Source organism: Heliconius melpomene, chromosome 17 (assembly GCF_056956725.1).
Source record: "Heliconius melpomene rosina isolate 202511_hmr_F chromosome 17, ASM5695672v1, whole genome shotgun sequence".
NCBI lineage: Eukaryota > Metazoa > Arthropoda > Insecta > Lepidoptera > Nymphalidae > Heliconius > Heliconius melpomene.
Window position 1 is genome coordinate 13,290,858 of NC_140405.1, and position 17,135 is coordinate 13,307,992.

The 17,135-nt window shown below is 30.8% G+C and overlaps 3 protein-coding genes and 1 non-coding gene across 8 annotated transcripts; 1 reads left to right on the forward strand and 3 right to left on the reverse strand.

Annotated features, from left to right (window-relative positions):
• Positions 1–477: 477 nt before the first annotated feature.
• Positions 478–3,026, reverse strand: LOC146530413 (serine hydrolase-like protein). The gene is made up of 5 exons (XM_085201127.1): positions 2,874–3,026; positions 2,581–2,718; positions 2,071–2,221; positions 1,580–1,717; positions 478–1,159 (listed from the first exon to the last, which is right to left on the reverse strand). The coding sequence occupies exons 1-5, from the start codon at positions 2,965–2,967 to the stop codon at positions 850–852; spliced, it is 831 nt and encodes a 276-aa protein (XP_085057253.1). The 5' UTR covers positions 2,968–3,026; the 3' UTR covers positions 478–849.
• Positions 3,027–4,580: 1,554 nt separating this feature from the next.
• LOC146530414 (serine hydrolase-like protein) lies at positions 4,581–9,818 on the reverse strand. Of its 3 annotated transcripts, none has more exons than XM_085201123.1 (6): positions 9,597–9,818; positions 8,596–8,727; positions 8,082–8,219; positions 7,354–7,504; positions 6,561–6,698; positions 4,581–5,841 (listed from the first exon to the last, which is right to left on the reverse strand). In XM_085201123.1, exons 1-6 carry the CDS (start codon positions 9,643–9,645, stop codon positions 5,541–5,543), a joined length of 909 nt encoding a protein of 302 aa, XP_085057249.1. In that variant the 5' UTR covers positions 9,646–9,818; the 3' UTR covers positions 4,581–5,540. The 3 variants fall into 3 exon arrangements, with proteins under 3 accessions (XP_085057249.1, XP_085057250.1, XP_085057251.1); XM_085201124.1 differs by lacking the exon at positions 9,597–9,818 and adding an exon at positions 9,400–9,546; XM_085201125.1 differs by lacking the exon at positions 9,597–9,818 and adding an exon at positions 9,202–9,359.
• Positions 9,819–11,261: 1,443 nt separating this feature from the next.
• Positions 11,262–15,817, reverse strand: LOC146530415 (uncharacterized). Of its 3 annotated transcripts, XM_085200787.1 has the most exons (4): positions 15,694–15,805; positions 14,726–14,897; positions 12,547–12,634; positions 11,300–11,520 (listed from the first exon to the last, which is right to left on the reverse strand). In XM_085200787.1, exons 2-4 carry the CDS (start codon positions 14,764–14,766, stop codon positions 11,440–11,442), a joined length of 210 nt encoding a protein of 69 aa, XP_085056913.1. In that variant the 5' UTR covers positions 14,767–14,897; positions 15,694–15,805; the 3' UTR covers positions 11,300–11,439. The 3 variants fall into 3 exon arrangements, 2 of the variants coding, with proteins under 2 accessions (XP_085056912.1, XP_085056913.1); XM_085200786.1 differs by lacking the exon at positions 14,726–14,897 and having other exon boundaries at positions 11,262–11,520; positions 15,694–15,817; XR_014878931.1 differs by lacking the exons at positions 14,726–14,897; positions 15,694–15,805 and adding an exon at positions 15,579–15,601.
• On the forward strand, positions 12,134–12,206 carry TRNAA-AGC (transfer RNA alanine (anticodon AGC)). The gene has a single exon. It is a non-coding gene; the product is annotated as a tRNA-Ala (tRNA).
• Positions 15,818–17,135: the final 1,318 nt, after the last annotated feature.

The following is a 17,135-nucleotide window of genomic DNA, read 5'->3' on the forward strand; positions in this document are numbered from 1 at the left end:
CCAAATAACATCATTGATTTAATTTTAATTAATAGATTTCCATTGCATCATGGTGTATTCCGCATATAGGAGTATAGCTAGAAGGAAACTAGCGTTAAGACACTTCGTTTCCATTCAGACGGTTCCGTTTCTCATTTTCTCCTACGCTTTACCGAATTACTAGAAAGATTGAATTTCGTCGAGTGGGAATCGAACTCATAACCTATGGCGTTTACAGTCGCGAATAGCTACAGTCGGAATTTATTGATGTGATAACGTCTTATAAGATCTGTCTGGCTTCCTCTCTCGCATATGGCAGCGGCTGGCAGATAAGGAACCTGCCTCTCGTAATTCAGACAGATGCTTCTCTCTCCTCTCTTCACATGAGTCGGTATTTAGCGTGCGATAGATATAAATATACTGTTGACAGTGAGCATATAGGCTACCAAGAACTCCAATTGTTACTTTTGTAGGAATAAATAATGATAAAAACATGCATAAAATTTTTATACACATAATCAAGAATAAAATGTATTTTTATAACCAATAAAAGATTTTTTATTAAAAAAGGTCTTTCGTTAACTTATCATATTAATATACCTACATAAAATATACATAAAATTTAAGTAGTAACCTAAGCTTTTCTCAAGTTAAACAATTTCACCAATAAATAGTTTAACTAATAGATTAGTTCAAGTTATCATTTCAGACGGTATCGGGCATCCCTTATTATGAAAAAGTAAAGAAGCATTTTAAAATTACTATAATTATTTCTGTATTCTTAATAAAATCAACAAAATAGAAGTACAAAAGAAAAGGTTCTTTTGTAATTCTACTTTACACATTTTTAATTTCTTTTATACATAATATTTATAATTTGCTCATTACATTATTTTTAAAATCATTATCCAAAAAAATTATAATTTTATCAGCAAACTTTTCTGGATTAGTGATGTGCACATCATGTGAACCGGCTACTTCGTAAATTAAAAAAGACGGTAATTTTTCTTCAAAATAATTTAACAAATTATTTTTATTTTCTTCAAAATAGTTAGAAGGCTCGTCTTTAATAGCAACAATATTTAAGCAAGGAGGCGGATTACTCGATATTATAGAAATAAGCATTTCTTCCGGTATGGGCAGACCTACGGCTTTTTTCATACATGGTTCCCACGTTAACCTAAAAATATATACTTTAAAACTTATTTAGGACGACGATACATTTCAAATATTAAAATTAATACTTAAAAAAAAATTAATACTTTTTTTCAGCTTCACAGCAGGAGGTATCACACCGCAGGATTAAGGCACCTAGTGTGAAGACACTAAGTTCCCCACTTTCCACCGAATTCTGGAGGGAGGCATTACAGAGCGAAGAAATGGAAATTTAAAATTAAATAAATATTTAATTTTCTCGAGTGGGATCGAATCCAAAACCAGTCGCGTTTATAGTCACTCTCTGTGCCCTTGCGTCATAACTGGCCTCAAGATAAATATTTCATTATAAAAATATTTCTACCATGTTTGATATATTTTTAATTTCATGTTTCTATGTCATAACACTAAGTTCCCAAAAACAGTAAGATAATTCTTATTTTACCTGTACAAATTGTTTTCTAAAGGCTCTAAAACTCTAGAAAGTATGATAACAGCTTGTTCCTTATTAAGTTGCCGGGATTCAACTATGAGATTTATTGCTTGATCGTATGTATATTTTTTATTTTTCCTCGATGTCCACCTAAAATTTTATTATATATTTCAAAACATTTTTTTAGCTTTACAGTGTATCTCGCACATAGCATGGAAGCCATAGGGAACCAGTAGTGCGAATGTTGAGAGACTCCGTTCCCATTAAAACACTTCCGTCCTCTACTTTCGCCGAGTGGCGAAAGTCAACGCAGCGCTTTGCCATTGGTAAGAAGCTAAATTGTTAAAGGCGTTAAAATACGAAACTCAACACGCAATGTTTAAAAAATTGTGTCGAAAGTAGGGGCCGGAGTGTTTTAACACTAAGTTCACTCAGCTTTCCCTATTTTATGTGGGATAAAGCGTGTAGCTATAAAATTTTATAAAAAAAATAAAATGACTTACCACGAATAATTTTCATAATAGAAATCATACATAAAGTTGTACCAAATAGAACAGTCATCTTTATTAGTGCTGTACAGCGACATGGGGAGCGCGGGCTCCAAGTTAATAATTTTTGTTATTTTATATGGATATAAATTATTGTAGAGATTACCTGAAATATAATTGATTATTTGCTTCAGCTACAATCAGGACTTGTGGCTGTCTTGGCACAAGGGTAGACTACGATTGTAAACGCGTCGATTGTGAGTTTTATATTCGTTCGGGAAAATTAAATATTTCCATTCCCTCGCTCTGGTAGCGCCACTCAACATACAATGCCTTAAAAATTGGGCGAAAAGTATTTGAGGATAAATGTTCATTGTCCTCACATACTTTAGATTATATACAAGCAAAAACTACTGAACAAATTAAACATTACCTATGGGATTTTGTACAATTTGAATAAGCTTAAATAAATCAATAGCGAGTGAAGCAGTCTGCATCGCTAGTGATTCAATAAATAAAACTTACCCAAAATGAATGCTATAGAATGTGTAATTATAACAAAGTGTTCCCATTTTAAGTAATCGATTACTCTGCATAGTGTTTCTATATAACAGCTATGGTTTATGAGAGGGCCTAGAGGTAATGGACTGGATTTTCCATGGCCTAAAATATTTAAAAAATATAAATAAAGCAAATAAATAATTCATAAAAATATTTATATGAATAGATTGAAGAGCCTTAACACTAGATTCCCTTTGCTTACCCTGTTCTCTGCGGGATACAGCGTGATGTTAAATTAGAGTGATACGATGACTCACCCGGTAAATCCAAAGCGACATAATAATAGGTCTGTGGAAGATATTTCAAGAGATGAAAGAAGGTCGCTGCAGTATCCAAGTAGCCGTGTATCATAAAAATTGGTGGATTCTTAGCTATGCCCCATGATATACCTATAAAAATTTGCGTTTAAAATTCACACATCTCTAATATACTACAGTCGAATTGATAACCTCCTTTTCTTATAGAAGTCGGTTAAAAAGTATATAATAAGCAAATAAATTTTATATCTGTAATTTGATCTAACTTAAGAGATAAATAGATTTTATCTTAATTATTGATATCTTTTTATTATTTTAATTGGTAATACAATATTTTTTTATGGTTTAGCTCTAACAATTTATAATAGATGGCAGTATATCTTGATTCGTCGATACCAACATGGACCAAGTGGACCTTCATGAATTAAAAATGAACTGATAAAAAACAGAAAATTAGTCTTACATGCAATTTTACCCCAAGGCGCATCCACGTAAAATTCTTGTTCTATCATTATTCAAAAAAATTAAATATGATAACAAAATGTTAAATTAAAGGAAAACACTTTCACTTTACAAGTTCAATTGCTACTAATAAAAACGTAAATGTGACGATAATGTTCATTATTTATAAATATTCATTAATGTTGTTATCTTCTTTTGTTTCAAAGACATTGTAGCGTAGTTAGGCTATGCCTCTACTTTATTCAAGTATTATCTGGGATTGCTTTTTATATTATTTAATTTTTTTTAGCTTCACACTGTAAAGAAGGTAAAAGGAACCTTATGTTAAGACATTTGATTCTCCACGCACCGCGTCTTCTATCTATTAGAGGCACAGCGAATAACGTTGAGTTCAGCGTCGCGCCTTATCTAGTCACCAAAAGGAAGAAATAAAAATAATACGGAATGAAACACTTAATATTATCATTTTCATAGCAAGCTCTGGTAAAGAGGCAAAACGCAGCGTTGAGTTTTGCTGCTCGACATGCCTACAGAATTCGGAGAAAATTGGGGAACGCAAATGTTTTAATAGGGACAGAGTATCATAACTCTAGGTTTCTCGGTTTTCTCTGCCTATGTGTGCGGGATACAGCATAAAACTAAAAAAATTCACTGACTAACTTTCAAGAAACTTTTATTATATTATTTCTAAAGGGAATTTTAGTGGTAAAAAAATTAAAATAGCTAATTGATTTCAATTAACATATAGATACATTAGTAAGTATATCTATTACTTATATACATAGTAGTTAAAAGTCTATATATTAAATGATGATTTTTATAACAAACAAGAAGCGGTAACTAACCAAATTTGCTGAATTTAAAAGTTATAAAAATGAACGCAAAAAATATTTAGTAATATTTATTTAGCTTTATATTTTTAGAGTTCCATATCTCAATATGACTCACGGATCACCTTGTTGTCCATCTGTCAAGACCATTTATCTCAAGATCGCGTGGATGTAACACGCTGAAATTAGTAATAAATATTTATTGTTAAGCAACAGTTAATCCTAATATGGGCTTGTTTTTTTCTTTTAAGTTTTATGCAGTCGGGGTTTATATTCTAACCGTGACAATCGCGAAAATCCAAGATCTTCTATTTTAGCTTCACATTATATCCCGCACATACCAAGATAGAAACCTGGGAACCTAGTGTACAAACAAAAACTAATAATACGGCAAATAAAACAACAACAACACTGTTTGTATTTTGTATAAATATTTAATATTTAAAATTATAATTAAACTCTATACAAAAAATTACATTGCAATACACCAAAAATAATCAAAGTTTTGCCCATACATTACAATGGATATTATAAAAATCGATTACTGAATATTATTCTCTATTTTTATATAATGGTTTAATCCATTATATAAAAATACAACATATTAAAATAATTGAATATTTCTCATTTCCTCCATCCCCAAGAAATAACTAACTTTTCACTAAATAATCTATATATATAAAAGGACTTGTCCTCACTGACTGAGGTAAGACGCACGCACAGCCGTAACCGCTGATGGTAGAAACGTTAAATTTGGACAAAAGTTTACTTTCGTAATCTGGACATCCACTAAGAAGCCCCCCCCTAAGGGTGCAAATAAGGGGTTGAAAGTTTGTATGGAAAAATCTTTAAATCGCCACCGATTTTTATAAAATTTGAAATTTAGACTCTTAAAAATATTTCATTGAACACATGTTTTATGGGTTATTAGAATTCACCCTTAAATACGCAAGCGAAGCTGCGCGCGTCCGCTAGTAATAACATATAATTCAATATTTAATATAGTTAATTCATTATAAATAAATAACTACAAATACAATTGATTCAATACAAGTTATTCCAAAATCTCATCAACAGACAATTAGTTTAGATTAGTGATGAGAGACATCGCGCGATTCCTTTACATTTATAATAAATACTTTTTTGTTACCATTAAATTAATAAATAAACATGTAATACAATTAATTTATTTAATTAATATTTATTAGGTTGTCTGGTAGAGATCACCTGTGATGATAAGGCCGCCTTTACACCAAAATGTCATTTATTTTATTATTATTTCTGTATGTTGTATCATCGTGGTGTAATAAAGCATTAAATAAATAAATAATTTAGTAAAAATATATACTAAACCTTAAAAATAGATAAAAAATAATCATAATTTCGCCTTTAGACCAAGATCCATATTGAAAAAATCGATAATCTCATCAACAAACGATTCAGGATTAGTAATGTGCACATCGTGAGGTCCCTTCACGTTAATAACTCGGAAATTCGGAATCGATTTGAACAAATTAAATAATCGAATACCCTTCTTTTTAAAGAACGGTAAAGTTTCGTCCTCTGAAGCCACTATATTCAACATAGGGGGTGCATTTTCTGTGACAATTGTAATAAGCATTTCTTCTGTTATAGGTAAACCTACAAGTTTTTTCGCTGAGGGTTCCCATGATAATCTGAAAGAAATGAAATATTTTAGGGTTCCGTACCTTTTAAGGAAAAAAATAACCCTTATAAGATCAATTTTTTGCCCCTCCGTCTGTCGGTCTATCTGTCTGTCAAAAGTCTGTATATCAGGAACGTTTGGAGATATCGAATTGAAATTCAAACCATGTAGTGAGATCTAAGGTCTTTTCATTGCCTGGAAAAATCGTATTTCTATATATACTTAAAAAAAAGATATATAGCAAAAAACGCGTATTTCGATAATATACATCAATATTAAAGTTCAGGAAAAACTCTGAATGCTATACATTTGTAGTTAAATTCAAAAAATTAATAGCCTTAAAAGCGGGGCATTAAATTGTGGTATTAAAGCCACTAGTTCAAGTAAGGTATCAGATGATAAGGCTCTGGCTAAGCTAAGCTTGAATTTCAGAGAGAGCTCGAGAACTTTAATTTTTGTAAGGAGCCCTCAGTAGGCCAGCTCGACTCGCGCTTGCCCGATTTTTTTTTTGTTTTATAATGTAAATAGAATTTGAACCAGATATTTTTTTTAGGCTCTCTTCATTTTTTATCTCCACATATTTATCGTAAATAACATACCTTACACTTTAAGTTAGCTAGTAGTTAACGCGGTTTAATTAGTAGTTAACACTTTCGGAGTCTTAACACTATGTTCTCTCTGCATATCCCGTTTTGTGCTTGCGTGATATAGCGTGGATTATTTTCTTACCTATACATCCCATCACCTGTAGGCACTAAAATTCGAGAAAGTACTACAGCTGACTGTTCTTTCGTAAATTTTCTACTTTTCACCAAAAGATTTATCGCTTGGTCGTATTTAAACTTTTTTTTTCTTTCCAAATTCCATCTGAAATAAGAAAAAATATAAATAATTATTTTTTCATATTGTATTCCTCGCACACAGAATAGACAAATAGAACATGTGAAACTAAACACCATTCCGAGTAACACGCGTCCGTTTCCCACTTTCCGCCGCTCAAATAAAAAAAATGTACATATTTTTTTAAAAATATAGTATATATTTTTTAGATTCACGCTAAAGCACGGTGGGCAGAGGAAACCTAGTGTTAGTAACTCCGTTGTCCATATACTGCGCAATATACAATTGTAAAATGGAAGAAATTAACGCTGTATTGTCTAAAAAAATATATATCGTAAATAATTTTTGTTTACACTGATTCACTGGTTGACAGACAACTGATCTTAGATCGATCGACCAAGTTTATTCAGTAGTCAAACAACTAAGTAGTTGTTCTACTTAAGTTAAATTCAAATGAATATTAGTGGATAAAAATTTTCGACGGTTGTTCTATATCCGCCTGGAGAATGACTTATTTAATATTTTCATTTTCTCTCTTAGGTAACAATGCATAGTGTGGTGTTCAATTCCTCCAGATTTCGATGGAAAATAGGGTACAAAGTGGCTTAACACTAGTTTCCGTCTGTTTATCTTGATATATGAGATACAGGTTAGCTAAAAATAATAATACAAAAGTCATTACCTAGGAAAATTATCATAATAATCATCATAAATATAATGATACCACAACATTGGGTTCCATTGATGGAAATTGTATGTAGACAATGGCGGCACGGGGTCCAAGTTGACCATTTTACTTATTCGGAACGGATATAGGTTATTGTAGATAATCCCTATAAAAAATAAACAAAAACAATAGTTAATTAATAATATAAGTTAATGTAGAAGTAGGATTATTCTATTTTATTTCCCTGGTCTGGTAAACAGAGTGGTGTTGAGTTCTAGGTGTATATCTAATGTCTTTACAATTCAGCACACTTGGACCCCTGCACCACAACTAGCATAATTTCAAAAATATGTGAATAAATAAAAAAACATTTTTTCAGGTGGAAATCGAACCATTACATTAATTAGACACTTCATATACACAAAATGACATTGTAGTGAACATTTCATAATTTTAAGACTTTATACATGACACATAAAATGAATAATAATAATACACACAAATACACATAACTTAAAAGTGTTGATTACAACTGCTATAACAATATAAAGCAGTTTTTTTGTGCAAAGCAAAGGGAAAACTAACGGCAAATATTCAGTTTCCCAATTCCAACCAAAATATATCTTGATAGATTCAAGATATATTAATTGTAAATGGCAGAACTAAAGGCCGTATTATATCCGCCACAGAAGAAATCAAAAATGATTTAATTGTGTAAAATAGATTCTCTTTTACTCCCTTACCAGTTATAAATCCAACAGAATGTGTCACTAGTATAAATTTTTCCCATTTCAAGTGATCAACTACTCTGCGCATTGCCTCAACTGACGTTGAATGGTTAACCAGCGGACCCATAGGAAAGGCATCTGACTTGCCATGTCCTGGAATTAAATTCAAATTCAAATTCAAAATATTCTTTATTCAAATAAACTATAAAAGCACTTTTGAATTGTCAAATGTACATGTCAACAAAAAGCTACCACCGGTTCGGAAGGCAGTCTGCTGAGAAGAGCCGGCAAGAAACTCAACAGTTGTTGCACTGAACAAATGTTTATTTTAACTGTAAACTTGACTGTTGTGTGTAGTGGTTTTGATTTCCACTTGAAGAATGAAGTACTTTTATTTTACTACTTAACTCCACACTTTGTCTACCAGAGAAACAAAATTAAAATATTTATACCTATTCATTGAAGTAAAATTAACAACCACAGTAAAGTGTTGCTTTGCTTTAAATAAAAAATAGCAATTAAAACTTACCCGGCATATCAATAGCAACATAATAGTTAGTATCAGGTAAATGCTTTACTATATAAATGAAGGTTGCTGCACTGTCCATATAACCATGAACCATTAACACTGGTTGATTTGTAGGTTGACCCCATGTTACGCCTATAATAATAAAGCAAATACTTCTTTACTAAATATAAAACTGAAGTGTTTGTTTATTACTTAAGGACTCTGTCCTGCTATTGACACTTTCAATATTTGAAATTTTCATTTAATAGGCTATATTTGAACTTTACTTTCTTGTTAAATGACTGAATGAAGTTGGTTGAATGGTATAACACATTTTAAGTGTGGACAATAATACTGATAATAAATCAAAAAATTATCTAATCCTACTAGGATTTCCTTAAATAGATATTATAATGGCGATAAATATTTAAATCAAATTTAAGCATGTACAATTGAAAGTTATTATAGTATAATTATATTGTATTTGTATTAGATATTAGATCCTTCCTTTATCCTCCTGATCCTTTTGTTAGATATTAGATGAGTTAAAATAGAGGCAATCATAAATTAGCTATTTTATTTTTTTATAGTTTTACTTAAAATGTCTATATAACTTAATAACATTACTTGGAAAAACATCTACATTTTCAAATGTGTTAGTGAATAAAGTTATACATTATAAATTACAATCTTCTCATAGTAATTCTAAATATAACATTAAAAATTCATAAATTTATGCTAAAATGATTTATATTTGAATATTTAAAAACTGTTTGTTTACAATTAACTAAAATATGAAATATTCAAACATTTTATATAACTAACCTAAACTTTTTTACTAAATCTTTCCAACAAGAACAACTGACCGTTTATTAACTTAATTTTTATTTAAATTGACAATTTCAAATAAAATTTTACCCGAAAGTACTTATGTATGTTTTGACATTATTTTTTTAATTTAAAAGACTTAGGTGAAAAGAGTAGATTAAAAATGAAAAGATAACAAAAGGAGATATACTCACATGCAATTCTTCCCCACGGTGCATTTACGTAAAAATCTTCACTATCCATAATTAATATGTCTCATGTATATTTAAAAATACAATGAATGATATATTTATACTTAATATTGTCATAAGGACATTGTATTACGCGACTTTTGCGGCAATGGCTATGCAACTTGCGATCCGTAAATAGGTTTGTATAAAAATCCAAATTGCTTTTATGTATTTAAAAGAATTATACATTTATTTAAATTGAATGGTTTTTAAAAAATATTGCATAATGAAAAAAAATCGAATTATTTACCAGAACAAATTTAATCATTATTTATCGATATGTAATAAACAGATATTTTCAAGTTTTTGTTATGTATGTTTATTATAAACATATGTGTATGTTTACATTTTAAAATGCAACAAAATGCTTAGGCAGTAAGAAACGGAGTGTCTTAACACTAGGTTCCCTACCTTGCTATATGGGATACAGCATTAAGCTGATAAAAACAATGCTAACAATTGTAAAATTACAGCAACTTTATTTTCATATACTTTATATTTGTATATTGTAAATATTAAATTCTTGTAATAAAAAAATAAATTGACGTTCTTTGTAAAATAAATTAATTAATTAATGATTTTATAAATTAATGAATAAATAAATACCTATTTTCATTTCAAGCAAAGTTGCGGTTTATCATTGTTAATAAAATATCTTTGATATTTAATTCCTAATTTTGTACTGTAGAATTATCATTTATTATTTACTTATCTTATCCGATAACGTTTTTATTATCTACTTAAACAACAAAAAAATGTAACTAGCTTTAATACTTGCAGAAGTTGACCTTTGCCCACAATTAAAATAAGTATATGTATATTTCAAGCTTAATATTTTTCCGGCATTTTAAATAAATAATATATAAAACATGACAGAAAGACTTTAGTCAGCAAGCATTGATAAAGTAAAGTAAATAACAGGTAACTTGTTTTTGTGTTAAAGGTCACTTTTTACCCATGTTCATGTTAAGAGGCATTTATCATGGCTAATAGGTGTGTAATTATTGTGATGTTGAATACTTACGTAATAAGTAATGACCCCACCGCAGCTCAATGAAACTGTTTTAGACTGAAAAATGAGATTAATTATTTTCATTTTCCCACCTTGTTTTTGTAACTCAACACGCAGTTACAAATATGAGTAGAAAGTTGACTTTTTCAAAAAAATATTCGTAATTCAGTATCGAACTTACAATCATTGCGTTTACATTCAAACGCTGTCTTCCTGCGACATGATATCTTAAAAAATAGTATTGTATCGGAATGGATAAAAAGTAAATAATTCTGTGACTTACTGACTCACACATCACATCATCATCATCACATCACATTTTAAAATAAATACAACTAATGAGGTCATCGTGGGGTGACGGTTGCGGGTTCGATATTCGAGAGTGGTTATTAATTATTTAAAAAAAATATTTCCTAGCTCTGGTAACAAGTTGCGGCGTTAAGTTCCAACAATCAGCTTCACGTTGTATGCGCACATGCGATGTGCGACAGAGGGAAACTAGTGTTGAGACACTCTGTTCCCCACTTTCTACTGAATTCTGAGGGCATTGCATCTTGAGTGGTAAAGGTAGAAAGAGAAATTAAAAAAAGGAATAGATAGAAAGTGCAAAGCGCAGTGATTTATCACCACGTTTAAAAATAATAAAACAAAAATGAAAGCTTCGATTTCGTATATTTGTGTATAAATTGTTTTTCTATCAATTTTCTTATAACATAATCGTAATTTACAATAACATCTTTTGGCATGTTTAAAAAACCATTACTGTTATTTATTCGTCTTCTTAAAATTATGCCTTCAAGAAATATTTTTTCTAAAGGAATAACTTCTGGTTGTTTCATACAATCTTTTACGTATATTTCGTCTTTTTTTATGGACCTGTAAGTAGAAAATAATAAAAATATAATTATTATTTAGAAAAACAAATAATGAGATTACATAACAATTATTGACATATAAATAAACCCAATAGTTCATAAGAACTAACAGATGATGAGGTCTTTCTTAAAGGATCCTTAATTTATCGTCGCAGCGTCGTCGGGTAAAAGATTATGATCGTCGTTCCGCAGTCCGCAGTGGCTGATGTGATGGTTGCGAGTTCTGTTCCAAGCAAATGAATGATATATATTTTTTTCATTTTCCCACTTCCGTATCCGCTAAGTTCCACCACTCAACACGTAAACTAAGTTAATACTTAAGACTAAGTTTCTTCTGCTTATGCCTTTATTATATAACTAGCGGCCCCCCGCGGCTTCGCCTTATCCAAATCAATAACATTACATTTAAACAGAAACAGTTCTGAACGAGTAAATTAAATTATTCATTGACATTAACACATTTGACTGTCAGTCAATTCTGTTTATTAAATGAATAATCATGTAGTTCAAGCGGGCGAAGCCGCTGGCAGGCCGCTAGACCGTTATTATTAAGTTCCAACAATATCACATACATACATGTTAATGTAATAGCTTTTTTTAAAGGTGGTTATTACGGGGGCGTAGCTCAGATGGTAGAGCGCTCGCTTAGCATGCGAGAGGTACCGGAATCGATACCCGGCGCCTCCAAATACGTAGTTGAAAATGTTTTTAAAGTATATAAGTATAATATAATATTTATAAAATTGTATTTTTGAAAGAAATAGACGTTATTGAACTCAATAACTGTATTTATTTTTTCAAAAGGTAAAACCCTTATGGGCAAATCACTTTGTTTTCTGTCTGTCCATCTGTCAAGAGTCAATTCATCTCGACAATACATGGAAGTATCAAGCTGAAATAAATATCAAAATAATCAAATCTACGATCCCTAAAAGCATTGAAAAGATGACAACCACCTGCTTTGCTGTATCACAACAGCCTTTGTTATATGATATGGGAAATTCGAAAAAATATTCTGTCGACTTACTTTCTTGAGAAACGTCTGATAATTTGCAATATCCAGCCATCGAAATCTGTGTATACTTCCCCCCACCCCTCCAAACGAGTTTTCATATCTGGAAAAGATGAGAAAAAAGGATATTTAAAGGATAAACACATTTAAATAAATGCGACTTTTTTATATAATTACTACTTCTTTTATTTCACGCCGCATATAGCAGGCAGGGAAGGCAGAGGGTTAAGACATTATGATTCTCATACACCGCCCAATCGAGAACTTGCGTACTGAGAGGTGTAATTCAACGCTGCTCTGTGTCTTTTTCTGGCTAATCATTCAATATGTAATGTCTCACAAATTAGGCTGTTCACGAGGAACGGAGTGTCTTTGCACTAGGTTTCATCTGCTGGTACTCTTTATATAATTGCTACTATTTAGCTTCACGCTGTATTCTGCATATGGCAGGCAGGGTAGGCAGAGAATCATTCCGACACTAGGTTCCTTCTGCCTATCCTGCTGTATGCAGGATAGCGTTTATAATTATAATTTATTAAATTTGTTGGTTCAACTCGTGAAAATTATTTAATAATTTTACTTCTTTGCTCGGTTAATAAAAAAAAGCACGGCGGTGGTTTCTGTCACCTAATGTTACTTTAATATTATGTTCCCTCTACCAAACGTGCTATATGTTAAAGATGTCTTAAGTGAAAAAAAAAATTGTTTCACCGTAATATTCTTGTTAGTAATCTTAAATCCACTTATAGTGATGTAACACGTTACCTAAACGACACCGCAATACCTAATCTACCCGTAAGGAAATATCGACTTTCTAGTTTCTAGTAGATACATAATCGATATATTATGCAATTATATAATGTTATTCGTTTGGTTTAGTTACATCACTAGAGTAAAGTAGTTTAATATGGCAGTTTATTTTATCTATTGTTCTTACAAGGTATAAGGTATGCAATTTTTTTATCAGTGATGATTGTGTACTCGATTAGCAGCGTTAAGTTCCGGAAGAAAACAATCTCTTTAAATCAATATCAAAAATGATGGTACCAGCGCAAAAAGCCCAGCATTGAGTAGGGAACGGAGTGTGTTAACACTAGTTTCCCACTGCCTGATTTGCAATTAACATTGACATCGAATGGTCATATATAGACATATTTATATGACGCCCTCTTAAATGATGATTTTGGGAACAGAAAAGAAAGTACCTACTAGTTCTTTAGATTCACCGAGCGAGTGCTTATCGTGAGGGAGACTCGGAGCATCTAGGATTTGCGATATAATGTGTAGTTTCTTTAATTTTAACCGACTTCTAAAAACGTGGAGGTCAAAAGATTCGAACATAGAATATTCTTATATATTTATGTATGTTCAGCGTTTTCCTCGGTATTTTTTTACTTGACAAATCGTCTTAGATCTCACTAATCCCCGGAAAATTGATATAAATCCTTAATTTTATAAGTACCTCTATCATTCTAGACCGAGATCCCAAGGCCCCCAGACCTACGTCATTTTAGCAATGCTGAAATTTCGAGGATTAGATTAATAATGTAATATGTGGTTAAGACTGTATGCATACTCTCTAACTTGAAAGTGACTTAACGCCACTTTGTCTTGTTATCGGTGCTAGAAAATAAAAATAGTTTTTGGACCTACTCGGAATTGAACCTTTAACCGTAGCGCTTACAGCCAAACTCTGCTGCTGCGGCCTCAGATATATTATCTTTTATTTATCAAATAGTAAAAAAACAATAATATTTATAAATCATTATCAATATAAACCCAAGGGTAATGCACTGACGTCCGATAACGTTATAAACGTTACAAACTATGTAACTCCTAATTGCGTCTTCTCTTCGGTAATTACCAAGATATCTGTGCCACAAGTATGATTTCACAAAATTTATGTTTAGATTTCATTTCATTTAATTTAGGAACAAATATATTATTAGTTTATTCCTTACGATCAAAAAAGGTAAGCAACCTTCTTAAATTATGTGGTTCATTGACATTAGGTATAAAAATTTCGTGTGAATGACATGAACTTAGGTTAACAAGAGATGTAAGTTCATTCAAATAATTTTATATCAAAGTTTAATTTTCCACCAAATAACTAAAATTAAGAAACTCGGCAACACATTTTTTTTAAATCTATGACTTGAAAATTCACACTAAATTTTATTAGTGACAATAATACCTTGCGAGCATTTTATTCTCACTCCCAAGGCGTGTTATCATTACTTGCACACATTCAAAATTGTTTACATCTTATTAAATTTGGGTAGGCAAGCACATGGTTCTATGTGCTAAAGGTCTTCGCTCTCCGTTCTCGGCTGGAGTGGCGGAAGTAAACGCTGCACATTGTATTGCTAGAGCGAGAGATCAAAATAATTAATTTCTCCGAAAGGGGATCAAACTAACGACCATCGAGTTTATGGTGAGATGTTGACCCTCTGCGCCACGATGGCCTTTACCGAGGTCAATTTTTAATAATTTTGTTAATATTATTTTTTTTTAATTTTAATAGTAGAATATTAAGAACTTATATGTCAGAAAAAGATGTATTTTTAATTTCCTTCCTTCATTTTACACATCTGACCAAGGCTTACAAGTTTAAAGCCAACGCCTCGACAACCTCGAAAAAAAAACTATATGAAACAGTTGAACAATTTCGTAGTAAAAAAGTTAATTATTTTTTTTATATTAAAACCCAAATTTAATAAGTCAAAATTATGATAGGTATTTGGTTGAAGGCGATAATCTCACGAACTACTGATTTGAATTGAAAAATATTTTTGCGTTCGATAGTCCATTTATCTACGAAATTTTTGTAGGCTTCTTCTTCTTATAGTGCCTCTCCAACTATTGAAGGTTAGCAGTCAACTTCACATATTTAGTCCTGCTGTGTTCAGAGGCTTACACCACTTTGAAAGACTATGTAATCCACTTCAACTGCGGCTAGATTTATACATCACATCTAAGTTATTTCTTTTCACCATGGAAGTAAAGCCGCAAGTAAAAGCAAATATTTAATATGAAAAAAGGTTTACCTGCTATCTGAGACTAAGCGTGAAGCTGCCTTACTAAACATATAATATACATATTAAGTCATTTTTTTTAGTATAAATAAAAAAATAAATATTTCTTTCATACTACTTGACCTACCTTCATTTGAATCCATATCACAATAATAATATTGTTTAAATAATAATAAATAAAACAATAAAATCAACACTAACTAAACAAACGTGCGCTTCATAAACAATAATAACTCGAATGATACGCTCCTCGTGTTTGTAAACAAATGGCGTAGTGATGTGCTTGCATATCGATGGTTTTTGAAAAATATCGACTTTTTACTTTATTTTTCAGGTCGGTTGTTTCAAGTAATTTTAACAGCTTTTTTAAAAGTTATATGTTATATAATACTATAGACATTGAACCTTTTCCAAATTTTTAGCAACACCAATTTTTTTGGTGTCTGGCACCAAACATTGTACTTATTGCTTTCACTCGATATCTTCGCTTTTACAATTATTTATTTTATTTGTAATACATAGCTGAATGATATTTTAATTATAATACGCGGCAATGAATTATTCGTTCGATATAGCTTGTGTTTAATACAGACATACCCTCGTCCTATAAATGTTCAGTGTCTATTAATGTTTGTGTTTAGTCTTTTGTGTAAATATATTAAACATAACAGAATTAAACTTTAGATTAAAACCCATGTAAAATATTATTTTTTACTAACCTAATATGCCCTATACATATTGTAATTGTATATATTTGTTTTGTTTTAGGTAAAGGCTGTACTTTAAAAAAATATCGATATTTAAATCAAAATAAAATTAAAAACATCGATACATCAATAACAGCATTATATACAGCACTAGAGCTACCAGTAAATCGACTTTTACCAACATTTTACAATTTAATATACCTACTACAATCTATGACGAAATGACCTTTGTAAGTTTGCACGCAATTACTTTGTTGAAATCAAATTAAGTAATGATTAACATTCTCCTCACGTGTAATTATGATTATAAATTTGTTAATAAAAAAGGTAATTAAATTAAATTATTAAATGTAATTAAATAAAACTTCAAAGTTAACAATAAAAATCAGATTCACGCCAATGTTCCGTTCCCCATCTTCCTCCACCTTTGTATCGAAGTGTCGGAACACAACACCGCGCTTTGTCGTGATAACAGAGGAAATGAAAAGTACTTAGTTCATTTCCTCCAATGGAAATCGAACCCACAAGCATTGTGTTTACAGTCAGTCTATGTACAGCCTTTTCAAATAACGTAAATAGTATATTATTTGAAAAGGCTGTATGGACTTCGATCTACGTATGTTAATTAATAATATTTTAAAAATAAATATCTATCTACCTAAATTTACGCGCTGTCGAATGTTAAATAAACAAATACTACGACAAGTGTTTTTGCATATTTTTTTAAATTATATTTTTTGTATATTTTAAGCCCTCGTGGCTTAGTGGTGCAACGTCTTTATATGATATTTGTGGACTCGATCCCTACGCGATGGAATAATTATATTTAAATTATTTTTAGTTCTATCAACACTATATGCTA